At 36.7% G+C, this 15187-nt stretch overlaps 1 protein-coding gene across 10 annotated transcripts; it reads left to right on the top strand.

The window, feature by feature from the left end:
- The first annotated feature begins 7861 nt into the window (after positions 1–7861).
- On the top strand, positions 7862–14825 carry LOC110606964. 10 transcript variants are annotated; one of them, XM_021745988.2, is made up of 14 exons: positions 7862–8314; positions 8387–8552; positions 9354–9436; positions 9537–9588; positions 10566–10866; positions 11948–11987; positions 12079–12157; positions 12283–12325; positions 12421–12519; positions 12605–12673; positions 12766–13030; positions 13285–13421; positions 13538–14075; positions 14179–14825. In XM_021745988.2, the coding sequence occupies exons 5-14, from the start codon at positions 10639–10641 to the stop codon at positions 14553–14555; spliced, it is 1875 nt and encodes a 624-aa protein (XP_021601680.1). In that variant the 5' UTR covers positions 7862–8314; positions 8387–8552; positions 9354–9436; positions 9537–9588; positions 10566–10638; the 3' UTR covers positions 14556–14825. The 10 variants fall into 10 exon arrangements, with proteins under 10 accessions (XP_021601680.1, XP_043809401.1, XP_021601681.1 ...); XM_043953466.1 differs by having other exon boundaries at positions 9354–9588; XM_021745989.2 differs by lacking the exon at positions 9537–9588 and having other exon boundaries at positions 9354–9481; positions 10570–10866.
- The last annotated feature ends 362 nt before the right edge of the window (positions 14826–15187 follow it).

Here is a 15187-nt window from a genome sequence, read left to right on the forward strand (position 1 = left end):
ACAAGGAGATACCAATAGTGAAAGTTTTGTGGAACCACCACAACCTAGAAGAGTGCACGTGGGAGACTCGGGAGTCCATGCTCCAGCAATACCCATATCTGTTTTAAGGTTAGGTTTTCCCCTTTTCTATGTGTTTATGTTATGTTAGGGACATTCGGGGACGAATGTTCTTAAGGGGGGGAGAATGTAATACCCGGCTCGAGTCCGGCATCGGAATTCCTGTAGTCCGGTGGAATCTCGGGTGTCGGAACCCTCGAGAAGGGTACTACATATGTTTTTAAGGTATTTTCACTTGTTTTCATGTTTTGAAGTGTGAAAAGCATTGAGTTTTGAAAGAAAAGCAACAAGGGAGACATGCAAAGGTTCGGCCGCCGAAGGGCACTTTCGGCCGCCGAACATTGCATGGTTGCGGCTTCACGTTCGGCTGCCGAAGGTGGTCTGGCCAGCCACCTATAAAAAGGGCCAAGGGTCGGTGGAAGGAGGTTATTTCTCCTCCACTTGCAGCCAGAGGTGAGTTTCAGCCTCTCCTATGTTGACTTTCATGTTTTCCATGATTTTCATCAAATCTTTCAAGAGTTTTAAGAGTTTTGGTGATTTATGAAGGTTTTGAGCAAAAGAAGCAAGTTTGAAGCTTGGAGCTTTGGAAGAGCTTTTCTTCATATCTCCACGTTAGGATCCTTCATCCTCAAGTTGTGTAAGAGGTAAGTGAAGATCCTGAGCTTCTTTGTTGATTTTGAAAGGTTTTCTGAAGTTTGTATGGGTAGTTTGCATGTTTAGGTTTAGGTGAGGTTTTTGGTGATTTGTGGTGTTCCAGCATGATTACGTGTTGTGTGTTATGTTTGTTTGGGGTTTTAGGATAGTTTTAGACCCCTTTGTGCATATATATGTGTATATGCTAGTTGGGAGTAGTTGCTGTGCATGTTGGTAGGTTTTTGGGCAAAGTTTGCATGAAACAGAGCAGGGTTCTGCCCTTCGGGCAAAACCAGGTTCGGCCGCCGAAGGAAGGTTCGGCCGCCGAACCCTTTGTGGAGGCAGTTCGGCTGCCAAAGGTTGCCCCCGAAAGCTAGGCTTTCGGTTTAGAAAGGGACTTTCGGCCGCCGAAAGAGGGAGTTCGGCCGCCGAAAGTGTGTGAGTTTCGTCTCTGGACGAGACCTTCGGCCGCCGAAGGTGCCGCCGAACATGCATGAGTTTCGTCTCTGGAGTGGGGTTTCGGCCGCCGAACCTGCCGCCGAAAGTGCCCTGTCCAGCTTCCTTTTGCATGTTTTATGTGATGGTTTGAGGTTTGTTTAGAGGGGTTTTGGGGAGTTTCTTAGAGATGCTCTGGCGTGAGTTTCGTCCCTCATTTGAGTCCACCTGTGTAGGTACGGACCAGAGGAATCAGGGACCTCAGCAGTGAGTCCAGAGTCAGAACCTGCAGAGTCAGTGCAGAGATAACCAGGTGAGTGGAATTTAACTTAATGTTTTAATATGAGAACTGAATATTTTATCATGCTTCATGCATCATGAATATGCTATAGGGTGAGTGCATTAGTGTACACCAAGATGATGCATTGCATTTATCCTTGTACTTGGCATTGCTCCTTGTACATTGCTTATGTGAGACGGCACGGACTTCGTGAGGATTCATTAGCCCTCAGAGGAAAGACCTGGAACAGCCTTACGAGGACCAGGCATAAAGACCTGGAACAGCCCTACGGGGACCAGGCAAATGGTACTTAGGTACCCCAGATGAGATAGAGGGAGTTTTGATCCGTCCGGCCGAGGTTATGTGATTATGTGTTGCATTCCATGAGAGCATGTTTTATCACCGGTATTTGCCTATTCTACTCACTGGGCTAGTGTAGCTCATCCCTCTCCCCTAACTTCAGTTGTGCAGGTTCAGAGGTCAGAGAGAACTCAGCAGGGTACAGGAAGAGTTCAGAGTCTTGTAATAGCTAGTGTGGACATGTAAATGTATAGAGATAATGTTTATGTACAGTGTATAGAATGGTGCTTGATTTATAAGACTTGTAATCCCTTGTGGAGTCACATGATCAGTTTCTGTATGTTTCTTTCTTGTTGTATGTTTATGAGCAAAACCAGGCTTAATATTATGAGTTTGATCCGCCTAGGGCCATGAGGAGCTCTAGTAGGGATTACAGAGAGAGTGCATGCACAGGTTAAGCCTTGGAATAAAGAAAAGTTTTATGGTTTTACAGAAAATGTATGATCATGTATGGGATTTCACAGGTATACAGACAGGATAGCAGGCTTACTACGGGTCCCGGCGACCTTAAGTCGATCTGGATCCTAGTGCCGGTGGCAGTTCGGTTTCCGGGCTGTTACATGATTTACCTGTGATGTGATGCATTCCATGATAGCATGTATTTTAAATATTTTATTATTCTGCTCACTGGGCTCTAGTAGCTCACCCCTCTTCCCTAATCCCCCAGGTTTGCAGGTACGGGATAGACCAGGAGGTCAGCTAGAGTAAAGTCTTGTTTATGTAATAGCTAGTGGTGGACATGACGGATATTGAAATGTATTGTATTGAATAGTTATGTAATGAAATGATGTTATTGAGGATTAGAATGTGCTTGACCCTAGTTTGTATGGTTATCCCTTTTGATACATGATCTCTCCAAAGTAATGACTTATGAATGTTTTATGTAAACCAAACTTAATGTATGAATGTTACCCCATTGGAGCATTGATGAGGATTCCAATGTGGGGTTAATGATTATAGTTATGATTTTATGCATGCACAGGTTGAGTTTGGTAATTGAATGAGAAAAGTTCAAATTTTTATGTATATGTTGATCATGTATGGGATTAAACAGGTTTACAGGTTGTATGTCAGGCTTGCTACGGGTCCCGGCGGCCTTAAGCCGATCTGGATCCTAGCGCCGGTAACGGTCCGATTTTCGGGTCGTTACATTCAAGTACATTTACTAACATATTGTTGTATAACTATAAGGTCCTTAGATGCCTTATCTTTTCAAAATCCTAAGCTCTTCTCACTCTATTACCCAAAAATTGCTTCCAACACTACTGAACAAAATGCCTAGAAACAAATGAACAACTTGTGAAAACTAAAGACTTTGACTTGTTGGGTACAAATCAATTTGATAATCGAAGAACTAAGAAAAAAAGAAGATGTTGCATATTGTCTTATTGTCTTCCCCTGTCAAAAATATTGTATGCTATTTTGTTGAAAAAATTTATTTTGGTGAACATTTACAGAAGAACAAAGAAGAGAGAAAGTTGAGTTGGATGTTAAATAACAAAATTCTTAGTGGAAAAGTCGAGTTTGTCTATCAAAATGCTCGATAGGTGTTTGCTGAAATGTTCAATAGAGTATGGAGTCACCAAGGTCTAGAAAATAGATGGTTATTTTTTAAATTTATAATTATTCTCTCTTCTTATTGACAAATTTCTCCTTTGACTAATAAAACTCATAGAAGTCTAACAATAATAGATTAGAGAAGGGAGCCCATGTGCTAGTGACCACAAAGTAGGCCACTGTTTTTGAGATGCCATGTAGCCTTAGTATCTCCCTTATGAAAATCTCAACCACTATTCTTACTATACAAGGATGGCAAAGAGCAATGAAGTGAGCAAATTTGGATAAGCGATCTACTACCACCAATATACAATCTACCTCGTGGGATCTTGGTAGACCCGTTATAAAGTCAATGGAAATATCCTCCCAAATGGAGTTTGGAATGGGAAGTGGTTGTAGCAAACCTGCTGATGATTGAGCTTCATACTTATAAGTTTGGCAAATTAGACAAGCTACCACAAATTTCTGTACTGTTGCCATCATCCCCGGCCAATAAAAATTTGAAGCTATGCGACAGTAAATGCAGAAGGCTCTTGAGTGTCCATATGGAGGTGTGGCATGAAATTCAGCTATAAGCTTCGAAATGCAAACTGAACCAACCAATAAGATCAGCCCTTCCCTTGTAGTATAACTTGTCATGAACTACTGAGTAATGTTGATGAGATGTGGTGCCTTCTTTGATTTCTTTAACGATTGTGCTCAATTTTTCATCTTGTAACATCTCCTGTGTTATCATCTCCCAATCAGCCCACTAAGGAATGAAGATTGCAAAAACTTTAGCTTCCTCAGCCCTTCTCGATAAGGCATCAATTGCTCTATTTTGGTAGAACTAGTTTTGTATTCAATGAGAAAATTGTATCCATTAATTTAAAAAGCCAGTATTTTTTAGCAAGTGTGCTAGCTTGTTGCAGGAGATGTCTTAGACTTTTATGGTCTATACATACTATGAATTTCCTATCTATCAAATAGAGCCTCTAGTGTTGAATGGCAAGAACTAGAGCTATTAACTCCATCTCATAGGCTGACATGGCCGTGGATTTATCTGAAATAACTTTACTAAAATAAGCCATCGGTCGATTCTGTTGTATAAGTACAGCCCCTACTCCACTTGTTGAAGCATTACACTCAACTACAAAAGGTAAATTGAAATCAGGCATTATAAGTATCGTAGATGAGACAATAGCCAACTTGAGTACTTCAAAGAATTGTTCTGCCTCAGTTGTCCACTGAAACTTCTCTTGAGCTTCCTTTTTTAATACTGTCGTTAAAGGTTTCACAAGCTCCCCGTATTGATTGATGAACCTCTAATAATACCCTGTTATTTCCAAAAATCCTCTAACTGCCTTGATTGATTTGGGAGTTGGCCAAAGAATAATTTCTAATATTTTCCTTGGATCCATTTCCACTCCCTTAACAAAGATCACATGGCCTAAGTAGTCCAATATAGATTTTCCTATTGAATACTTCTTTTGATTAACATGGAACTGATTTCTGCAAAGTAATTCAAACACAACCCATAGCTGCTTCAAGTGCTCTTCCCAATTCCTGTTGTAAACCAATATAGCATCAAAAAACACAAGAACGAATCTGCGTAGATGATGATGAAACAAATCATGCATCACTGCTTGGAAGGTTGTCGGCGCATTTATTAACCTGAAAGGCATGATTATAAATTCATAATGGCTTGAGTGGGTTTTTAAGGTAGTTTTATGGACATCTGGAGCGGCTACTCTAATATGGTGATAGCCCGATTTTAGATCCAACTTAAAAAAATAGCAAGCTTCAGTCAATTATCAAGGAGCTCTTGGATTATTGAAATAGGGTACTTGTTTGGTACTGTGGCGCGATTCAATTGATAATAATCTACACAAAATCTCCAGCTACCGTCTTTTTTCTTGACTAAAAGAATAAGATTGCAGAATGAGCTAGTGCTTGGCCTGATCACACCTGCAGAAAACATCTCTGATACGAGCTTCTCAATCTTATCTTTCTGAATATGCCTTATCTATAGAAAGGCACCTAAATTGGTCTTGTCCCAGGTTGGAGAGTAATTTGGTGATCGTCTTTCTCTTAGGAGGTAGTCACTTGATCTCATCAAATACATCTTTGTAATAGTTCAAGAGATATGTCAAATTCTGCTGTTGTTGGTATGTCAACTGCTCTCCTGTTGAGCCAACAACTATCTTGATTTCTATCAGCTACAAAATAACTGAAAATTCCACATCTTTAGTTATGCGTAAAGCTCTTAAAGATATAGATGCCCTACTCAAGGATGAGTCTCCCTATAGATTAACTTGTTTGTAGCCCATTTGGAACCTTAATGTCATCTTCCGCCAATTTACTTCAATATCCCTTAAGGTTTCTAGCTATGCAACCCCTGAAATCATATCCACTCCTTCTAAAGGGAACACATAAGAATTTGCCTTCACATTGAAATCATGCAAATCTAATTCCAACCCTTTGCAAATTTCTTCAAATGGTACTCGACACCCATCTCCTAGTTTAACCTTAAATGAAGGTGTGGGGGTAGTCGTCAATTTCAACCAATGAGTGAGATTGGATGACATAAAATTATGGCTCGCAACTCCATTCACCAAGATCACCATGTCCTGTCCATATACACTACCACGAAATTTCATCATCTTAGGTTGTTGGATTCCCCCCAACAGGATAAAGTGGAAGCTCCATCTGCGAGAAATGAGCTTCATCAACATTCGCAGTGAGATCGATTTTTTTTTATTCTTCCATTTCAGCGAGACCTCCCTCTTTACTTAGATATTCATCTTCGCCTCTAATTAGAGCCCTCAAGGATTGATTCGGTCACTCATACAAAGGGGAGTAGGGTTGTTTACATTTAAAGCATAACCCCTTTGCCTTAAGCTCTTGATACTCCTGGTGTGAATACTGTTTCAACCCTTTCTGTCTATTATGGTGGTTCAGTTGTTTGGAAGAAATGGATGGTAAAGCTAGGGTTTTAGGGCTTATACAGCTTGGATTCTCAAGGGGTTTTGGTGGTGGCCCATCTCTCTTTTGATGGGTTACAGACCCACAAAATGCCTTCTAGGCTGGAGTTACAAAGGCTCTTGTTCACAGCCCATGCGAGATACCTAGAGCTGAGCAACTGTTGATTCGGTCCACTATCGAACTGAATCACCCAAAATCAAAATAACTGAATTTGTTAATTAAGAAAATTGAACAAAACTAGTGAAAAAACTGAATTGAATTGAACCGTACAGTTCGATTCGATTTGAAAATCGATTTGATATCAAATTCATATTCAATTGAAAAGTACAAGTTTTTAATTGCTTCTTTGAGTAATTTCATCCAACAGAATTAATGCATCAATTAATCACCCACATTTTTACATATCAATCAAAAATCACATACAAATCAATTTAAAATTCAATGAACAATTATAAATATAGCCATTGGGAAAATTCATCAATCAATATTTAAGTATCAATTAATCATTTAAATTTATCCACATCAATAGATCAAAATTGCATACAAATCATATTCGAGACAAAAAAACAAGAGCTTATTCATAAGCAACACCTAGATTTCAAAAATCTCATCCACTTCATCTCTTAAGAATATTTGAGAGAATAAAGAAAAAGGTTATCGGTAGCCATCAACTTTCCCTCCTATGGTATCACACTGTTAACAGTTTCGTTTGTGAAGGAATCGGTCAAGCTTCATCACACCATCGATAGCTATAGTACACCATAAGTGGAGAAGGCGACCATAAAAAAGAAACAAGAAAAATAAGAGGTATTAGGGTTTTGATAAAAGAAAAAAAATAAACAGAAGGAAAAAAAAATGGCTGAGATTTATAGAGAATGGAGGATTAATATCATTTGCAATAAAAAAAAAAGAAAAAAAAGACAATATTAAATTATGATCCACATATAAGAATGAGTATTCGATCGATTTGATTTAAAATCAAACTGATTGAATAAATTAAAAGTTGAAATTTTAGTATTTATAAAAATCGAATCGATTTTAATTAGAAATCAAACTAAACTGAATTGATCTGATTCAGTTCGATACAATTCGATTTAAATTTTTAATAAATTTTTTATTTTTTATATTTTATTTTTAATATTTTAAAATTTAATTAAAATATTTTAACTTTAATATGATCTAATCTTTATATTATTAAAAATAATATATTATTATTATTAATTGATTTGATTTAATTTTTTTAATTTTTTTTAATTAAAATTAAATTAAATCGAGATAATTAAAATTTTTAAAATTAAAAATCAAATTAAACTGGAATAATGAAAATTTTAAATTAAATTAATTCAATCAATTTTTTTTTTTTATAAATCAAACATTGCTGAAAGTCTACGTGCATATTTAATTACACGTAGCTTCTTTCGTCCCCGGTTATGCATCAACAAATATAATATAATTATAGAATAATATATGAGTTTGTAGATTTTTTATAATTAAAATTCAACCTAACTAACTAAATAAAAAATTTAAATTTAAAATCCAACGGAACCAAATTATATACTGAATTATCAAATTAAATCGATTAGATAGGTTTTTTCTGTTAAGACCGAATAATGCTCACCAGACACCCTTCTTCCTTCCGTCGTCCACGTCCTCTCTTTTCCCTTCGACCAATTCTCTGCCGTTCTATTTCCCTAGCCAGCTTCATCGTTCTGTACAAATCAGTTGTTTCAGCGATGCCCTTGCCACAAACTCATCAGTGTATTATGCTATTGTGCCCATTTGTTTCAGAGCAACCAGATGCTCATAGGGATTTTCGGAAATATCATCTGTGTATCGCTGCATCAGTTCTTCTTTCAACAGAGTCCATGAAAGCTGCGGGTTCCTCTTTCCAAGGCAGGAAGATATGCAAAGTTATGGGCACTGCAAAATCATAATATGGATTCCATGGATGCACTTATTAATTTGGAGGCATAACTGTTCTCTTCCTCTCTAATTAATCCTTCGACTTCTTTCCAATACTATACAAAGGTAATTTTCGCTCAGCTTTTTATATTACTGGGGTTGTTTATATTACTGAGCAATTCATGCAATGGGATTTAGGCACTTGACTACTTAACAGAGTGCTCCTTTGGGGGTTGCATTCGAAGGATGAGGAGAAAAAGGGGCAACATTTGTCATGCCTTGAAAGAAGGAAGAAATAGCCTGCTAAATAAGAAGACATTTGGAACTGAAGTTATAGTGAGATGTGGCAAGCCTCTACTATCCAGTGAGTAGCATACATCAAAAGCAATAAAAAACTTCGGATCCAATTTTTCTCCCATAGCTATTCTTCTGTTCCTTGGACTGGATGAGATTGAATATAATTTGGATGAATTTGTTTCTCTTTATTGTTGTAAAGTAAATGTATACAAAATAATTATAAAATTTGTATCATGACATTATATTGATGTTATAAAATTTGTATAAGTCCATGCATTCTGATGCTAGCTTTTGCATGTGGTTCCATATATTGATAGCTTAATAAGAGCAGAATGATTTTGACATTGTATTATATTATCAAGTTATTGTGCTTTGTTATAAATTCTACAATAATCTTTTATGCATCAAATTGGAAGAAGCAGCTGCCTTAGGAGGAGGATATTTACTCATTTGGGAATGCAAGTGCAGTAGCTTTAGCAGCCTGCATATAATGCAGTACCCATTGTTGGAATTTTCTATGCATGTTATTTGCTATTTGCACATATAAATTTCATTTACTAAATTTTCTTCGACTAGTGATTAAATGTAGCCGTTTCGAAAGATATTGCTCGGCGCTTAACTTGGTAATTTGTTGTGTTGATAAGACATTACCTAATGTGCTGGCATTGTGCCAAATGTGTCGACGATTTCACATAAAACCAAATAGGAAGTTATTGGCATTTTAATCACCGTACAATTGTCAAATTCATGTTCCACGTAACACTTACCATAGCACCAACAAGGGTTTGCAAATTCTCAATTTATGTGCAAAAGAGTAGTGTTATATATGCTGATGTATTCTCAATATCTTCTCAATGTATCATATTAGGTAAAAGGGCTGCGAAATAGGGAGAAAAGAAATGGAGATTTTGCCTGTTCTGGAAGATAATCCAATCCTGTTGTCATAAAAGTGTTAGTTGCATTCACCTGCTTCTTGTTGATAAGAGAGTCAATTTGGTAATTGGCTTCATTTGATTTCTTTGTAGAAAATTTATACATTGTTTGTTTGCAGAAGACTGTCTTTTGTGTTTTCCTCTATTCTGTGCTTGCTTGGGTTATCTTCCTCAGCTGATAATATTTAAGTCAAATGTTTTCTTGTTGTGTATGTCTGGATGACCAAATCTGTTTGGCACCATATGCTTTGTCTTTCCCTCTTTCTCTATCTCTCTCTTAAGGTCAAGCTTTGATTTTGATTAGCTAATTATATATGTCATTCTCTTCTGTAATTATCTTGCTTCTGTTTAATATGGAAATTATTGCTTTCTCCTTTTGGAGTTGATTTTGGTTGTAATAATGGGGTGGAAAATTAGGGATCGTAAAAATGGTTTCGAGATGGCGAAGAATCTTTGTGAAGAAAAAAGTAAGGGAAGTCTCTCTACCCAACTCAAAAGAAAATCAATTTCAAAAGCGATAGTTGGATTTGATTAAAGGCTTCTTAAGATCTGGTAGAAGGGATTGTTTTATCAAGGTTATATTACAGGGTACTTGTTTAAATTCTGATTCGATGGCTAATTCAAGTGGTCTGAAGCATGATTCACCTTTTCATAAGAGAAATCGACAATCTTTACATCTGATATAGGATTTAGGTGTCACATCAGCTCCATTTAGGTAGAGGCCACTTTTTTGGTCTTCATTAGTACTTTGGCAAAAAAGTGGGGCCCTTGGTATATCTCACTATTTTTTGTATTGCGAGGAGCTTCATGCCTTCTGTATATTCACATTTCATTTCCCTTTTAATAATTGTGTGTGTGTGTGTTTGTGATTATACATATATTTGATATCGACTGAACTGCTGTGATGTATATGTAAGCAAATAAATATTGTAGTTCCCCATATTAGATTCTTCTCAATTTTACAGAATGGATGTGTGGAAGTAAAAGGAACACTAAAGCAATTTCAATTTCCATGCATAGCTTTACAACTAAACTTGTGTTTGGGTATCAACAATTGTTTTGCCTCTGTTTTTTGCTCATATCTCCTGAACAAAAAATATTATCAACCTTTTAATTTTTTTTTTAATGCTACTTTGTTTGAGATTTTTTCAGCTATCATCAACAGTAACCAGAAACAAAGTCAAATCGTTTACAACAGTATTGTAAAATTTATAAGTAAGGATGGTAAAGAAGGAAGTAACTCCAGGAAGTAGAAAGAGTGCTAGAATATCTGCAATGGAGGAGAAAGCTCGCATGTTAGCTATCCAAAAACAGACAAAAGATGAAGCTATTTGCGGTGGTGATGCTAGCATTACTTCATCATCATCAGCAACTGCTAAAATGGGGGGCCGCAAGTGCAGAAGTCTCCAAGAATTCGTCACTAATTGTGTTACTACCTCTCCTCATCAGGTCTCATTACTTTCCTTTCCTTTTTAAAATATTCCTCATATTATTTATTTGTTATGCATTTGATTGTTGCACTTTCAGCTCTACTGTTTTATTTTGCCAACTGATTTTCACCAAATAAATTTGTCTTGGTAATGATTGTTGATCTTTTACCTATTAAGATAACTCCATGTCTGTTTATTTGATGCATAAATGGAAAGAACTACATGTCCCATTTATGAATGTTTTTAATTTATATCAAGCATGTCTAGTATATTAGCTACTAATGTATAGAATTAAGTCCAACAATGGCAGTTCACCATTAATTACTTGCTACATTTTCTAATGAATTCTGTTGGATTTCTTCAGTAATTAATTCGCTGCGAGTTTTTCATTTATTACTCATGAGATGCTGCTTACTGCTAATAAAGATAACTAATGAAGCTGCTTCATGGTCATGATCATTTGTAAAGCCATTTCTTTGAGTCTTCCTAAAATGCAAAGCTGTTTCAAGATTCAGCTTACAGTTAATGAAGACATTTGTATAATTTTTGTGGCTAATGTTCATTTAGCTTGTGGACTTTGACTTGGAAGTAAACAACATATTCATGATCACATGTTTGGCCAAAAATGCAAACCAGCATGTGCTAATATATTTGGGACATGTTCATGTTTCATATTAATAACTCATCAAAGTCCTGTCACACTTGTTAATAACTCGTCAAAGTAGCATGCTACACTGGAGGATATATTCTGACTTTGGATGTGGAAATGGAATCTTCACTCTTGCCTAATTCTTGTCATCCCATAAAGTTCGGAGAGCTCGCGTGAAAAAAAAAAGAAGCAAAAATCTAATCCCCAGTATGTAGTTTTAGCATTGACTGTCAGAAGATCATATTGGTATGAATTCTCTTGTCCTAGAGATCTAATATCTAATGGGTTTCAAATGGATATTGTAGTTTTTGAAGTGTCTATATAAGTACTTCCATTACACTGTGGAAATCTAATTGACTACTCAGATTCCTTAATAGTAGTTCTTAATTTCTCAATTTTTTGTGCAAGTATGTATATATTCCAACATACTCTTACATTGAGCTCTAAACAGGAAGGAGAAACAAAATCTGAAGATAATGCATCAAAAGCTGGTGAGCCCTTTAATGTACAGTTGAAAGCATAGATATAATATAATCCTGTTTTCTAAGTTCCCAGTTCTATTAATTTACTTTATTGTCCTAGAACAAATGGAAAACTTGCCTTCTCTGCAAGGGATGCCGAGTAAACTGACACTGGAGGTTGTCCTTGACATGCTGCAGGGGTAAAATTGTATTATATTTCTGTTTCTGATGTACTAAAAAAAGATACTAGTTTATTTTATGTCCCGAGTTGTTTATGAATAGGACATGATTTTCTTACCTCAAATCATTCTTTCCCACTTAGCAGAGAAACACATGAAATTTTTGCACAGCCAGTTGATCCCCAAGAGGTTGGTAGTTCATATTCAATCTTGTGCATGCAACTCTTGAGACCCTGAAATAATTTTACTTAATCCATAATACATACATTACTTTCCTTTGAAAGGTGGTTGGCTATGGCAATATCATTAGAGAGCCAATGGATTTTGGTACAATGAGGGCTAAACTTCAGGAAGGGATGTATAAAAGTTTGGAACAATTTGAGGTTGGCTCCAAAATCAGAAGAATGTTTTGTCAAAAACTTCACTTAGTCTATGAAATGATCTTTAATTCTCTGAATTCTCCTGCAGCATGATGTATTTCTGATATCCAGCAATGCAATGAAGTTCAATTCTTCAACAACTGTTTATTATAAAGAGGTAGGCTTTTTATTTACTTTTCAAATCTGTAGCTAGATCATAACAAGAAGATTTTCTGAAATATGCACTGATGCAAACATTATTGTTTCCAGGCTAGAGCTTTAAGTAAATTGGCTCAGAGTGTTTTCCATTTTTTGAGAACTAACCCAGAAAACTTTCAATTGGGGTTCTCGCGGACAAGGAGACATCCCGGTAGAAAACCACAAAGTGAAGCTGGAGGTTCGCACTCTAGGTCTGCTAAACTTGCTAATTCCAAAGATGGTGTTTCCCTTGATGATCCATCTATCCAGAGAACAGCCGTTTCTTTACCCCAATTTAAGCCTTACATTGGCCAAACAAATGTTGGCAATTTTCCTGGTAAGAGAAACTAATTTACTTGTACTGGAGTGCTTGAATATTGGAGTAGACATTACTTTATTTGGCAAATTGTAAATTCTTGAAGGGAACCAAAGAGAGATATTAAGCTTTAAAGTCCTAACTTCTGCACTTCAGGATGACCATCAAACCACTGACTACTAGCCCAGTGGCTGGGAATACTAGCTAGATTATGTGCATTTATTTATGCATATAAAGATGGAAACTTAACACAATCTGTTCTTGCTTGATGTCAGCAGAGTCAAGAGATGGTACGATGTTAAATTCCTCTGAAACTGACAGGCATATGACATACAAGTCTCAGAATTCCTTCTGCTGGGAAAATGAGAAGCTTGTTTCAACAGTTTATAATGCCCCCAAACCAACTCCCCATGTAAGTTTTTCATGTGGAGAAGCATGTGTTTTATTTAGAAAAAAGGTGATTAGTTTATGTTGTTAATTTTTATTCTTATTCGTATACTGATTGATTTGAGTGGATGGCTGCCTCAGGTTTCAAATGCAGGCTCCAAACATCCAGAGAGTCTATTGAATTTCATTAGAAATCTAGGGGCAGAAGCTCAAAGTGCTGCCAACAAGAAACTAGAAAAATGTCCAGCCGAACCCCCAAAAATTCTTTCCTGGACTCCAAAAGCACCAAAACGCCCTTTTGGCGAAACTGCTGATATTCGACTTCCTTCACCTGCACTTCGGAAGTCTGCAGCTTATTTGAATCAGGTTAATGGTGGTCAAATGCCTTACAATATCATTTCTGGCCCTCCTGGTTCTTATAAAGGAAAGATGGTCTGTGCCAATGGAGGAATTAATATTTCTGGAAGACAATTGAATCTTCAGAACAGTTTATCAGGACCAAGGCCTCAGACCACCGATGGTGGGCTCACTGATTACAATGTAGTTGGAGGGCAGGGTCCTAACAAAAGTGGGATTACAAATGCTTATGGTTCTTACAGATCCAGTGACAATATGGACCTTCTCGCAACTCTGACACAATTCAGTGGTATTCAAACTCAAGTTAACCACAATCCATCAGGTACATATTTTCCTCTTACAGGTTATGAAAATCTGTCTACTGCTCCATCGCAGATCAACAATGAATTCGATTCATGGCTGCTAAATAACCAGTCAGCCTATAGGCATGCTTTACCAAGCTAGTAAACTCGCAGGTACGAACAAAGTCACCACTGGATCCTCCTCAAGTATTGCTGCTCCGGCTTTTGCATTAAACCAAAACAAGCTAATGGAACGGAAACAACCTGCAGAATCATGGGATCTGCCTACAATAAGCTATCTTCCTGCCTTGCAAACAGAGGCTGCCAAGCAGATTCCCCCAGCCCAGAATGTGGTGTTGCAGCAACAAGTTGCATCAACTGAAGTAAAAACAATGAACTTTGTTGGAGGAGCTAAGCCCGAAGGTGATCAGGCAGAGGCTATTGCTCAAGGCTTTTGGAACGCTCTAAGGTCTTCCGCAACCGATAACAAGAAGCAGCCTGATTTGAATCTCCAACTTTGAGCTTAATGCCTCCATGCCCTGAATAAGATGAAGAAGACATTTTCCTTGTTTGTTTTTAGTAAGACTTGATAAATAAATAAGTATATATATAAAGATGATATATTGGAATTGGCCTCTGGCCTGTTCTTAAAAATGGGTGGATGCTATAGCAGACATTTATAGAGTTTGTCCTAAAGTTTTAAAAGATTCTATAATCTGGTTGCCTTCATCAGGCTCAAACATCAGAAAGTGATTTGGTTTTAATTTATCTGCTTGAATCCTTGTGTTGTCCCTAGGCATTTCTTTATTGTTTTGTTTTGTTATCTGTTATATATTTTGTGTTTTGCAGGAAATCAAATGGCCAAGTACACGGTACGTCTTTTTTATTTTTTAAAGGACATCTATTTTTTGGCTTTTCTTTCATTTTTTATTTCAAAAAAAAAAAACAGCATGTCAATTTTCTTTTCTCTAAGGTTGCAGGACAAAATGTTTATGATGAAACAAATAAAAAAATAAATATAATACAGATAATTGCATATTTGCATCTTTTAAATTTATCATATCAAAAAGGTCTCATGACATATATGTACAAAGTTTATTTGAAATATAAGTTTCAGATTTTTTTTTTTTCATATATTGTGGAGAAAGTTTTA

Source organism: Manihot esculenta, chromosome 18, assembly GCF_001659605.2.
Source record: "Manihot esculenta cultivar AM560-2 chromosome 18, M.esculenta_v8, whole genome shotgun sequence".
Lineage (NCBI taxonomy): Eukaryota > Viridiplantae > Streptophyta > Magnoliopsida > Malpighiales > Euphorbiaceae > Manihot > Manihot esculenta.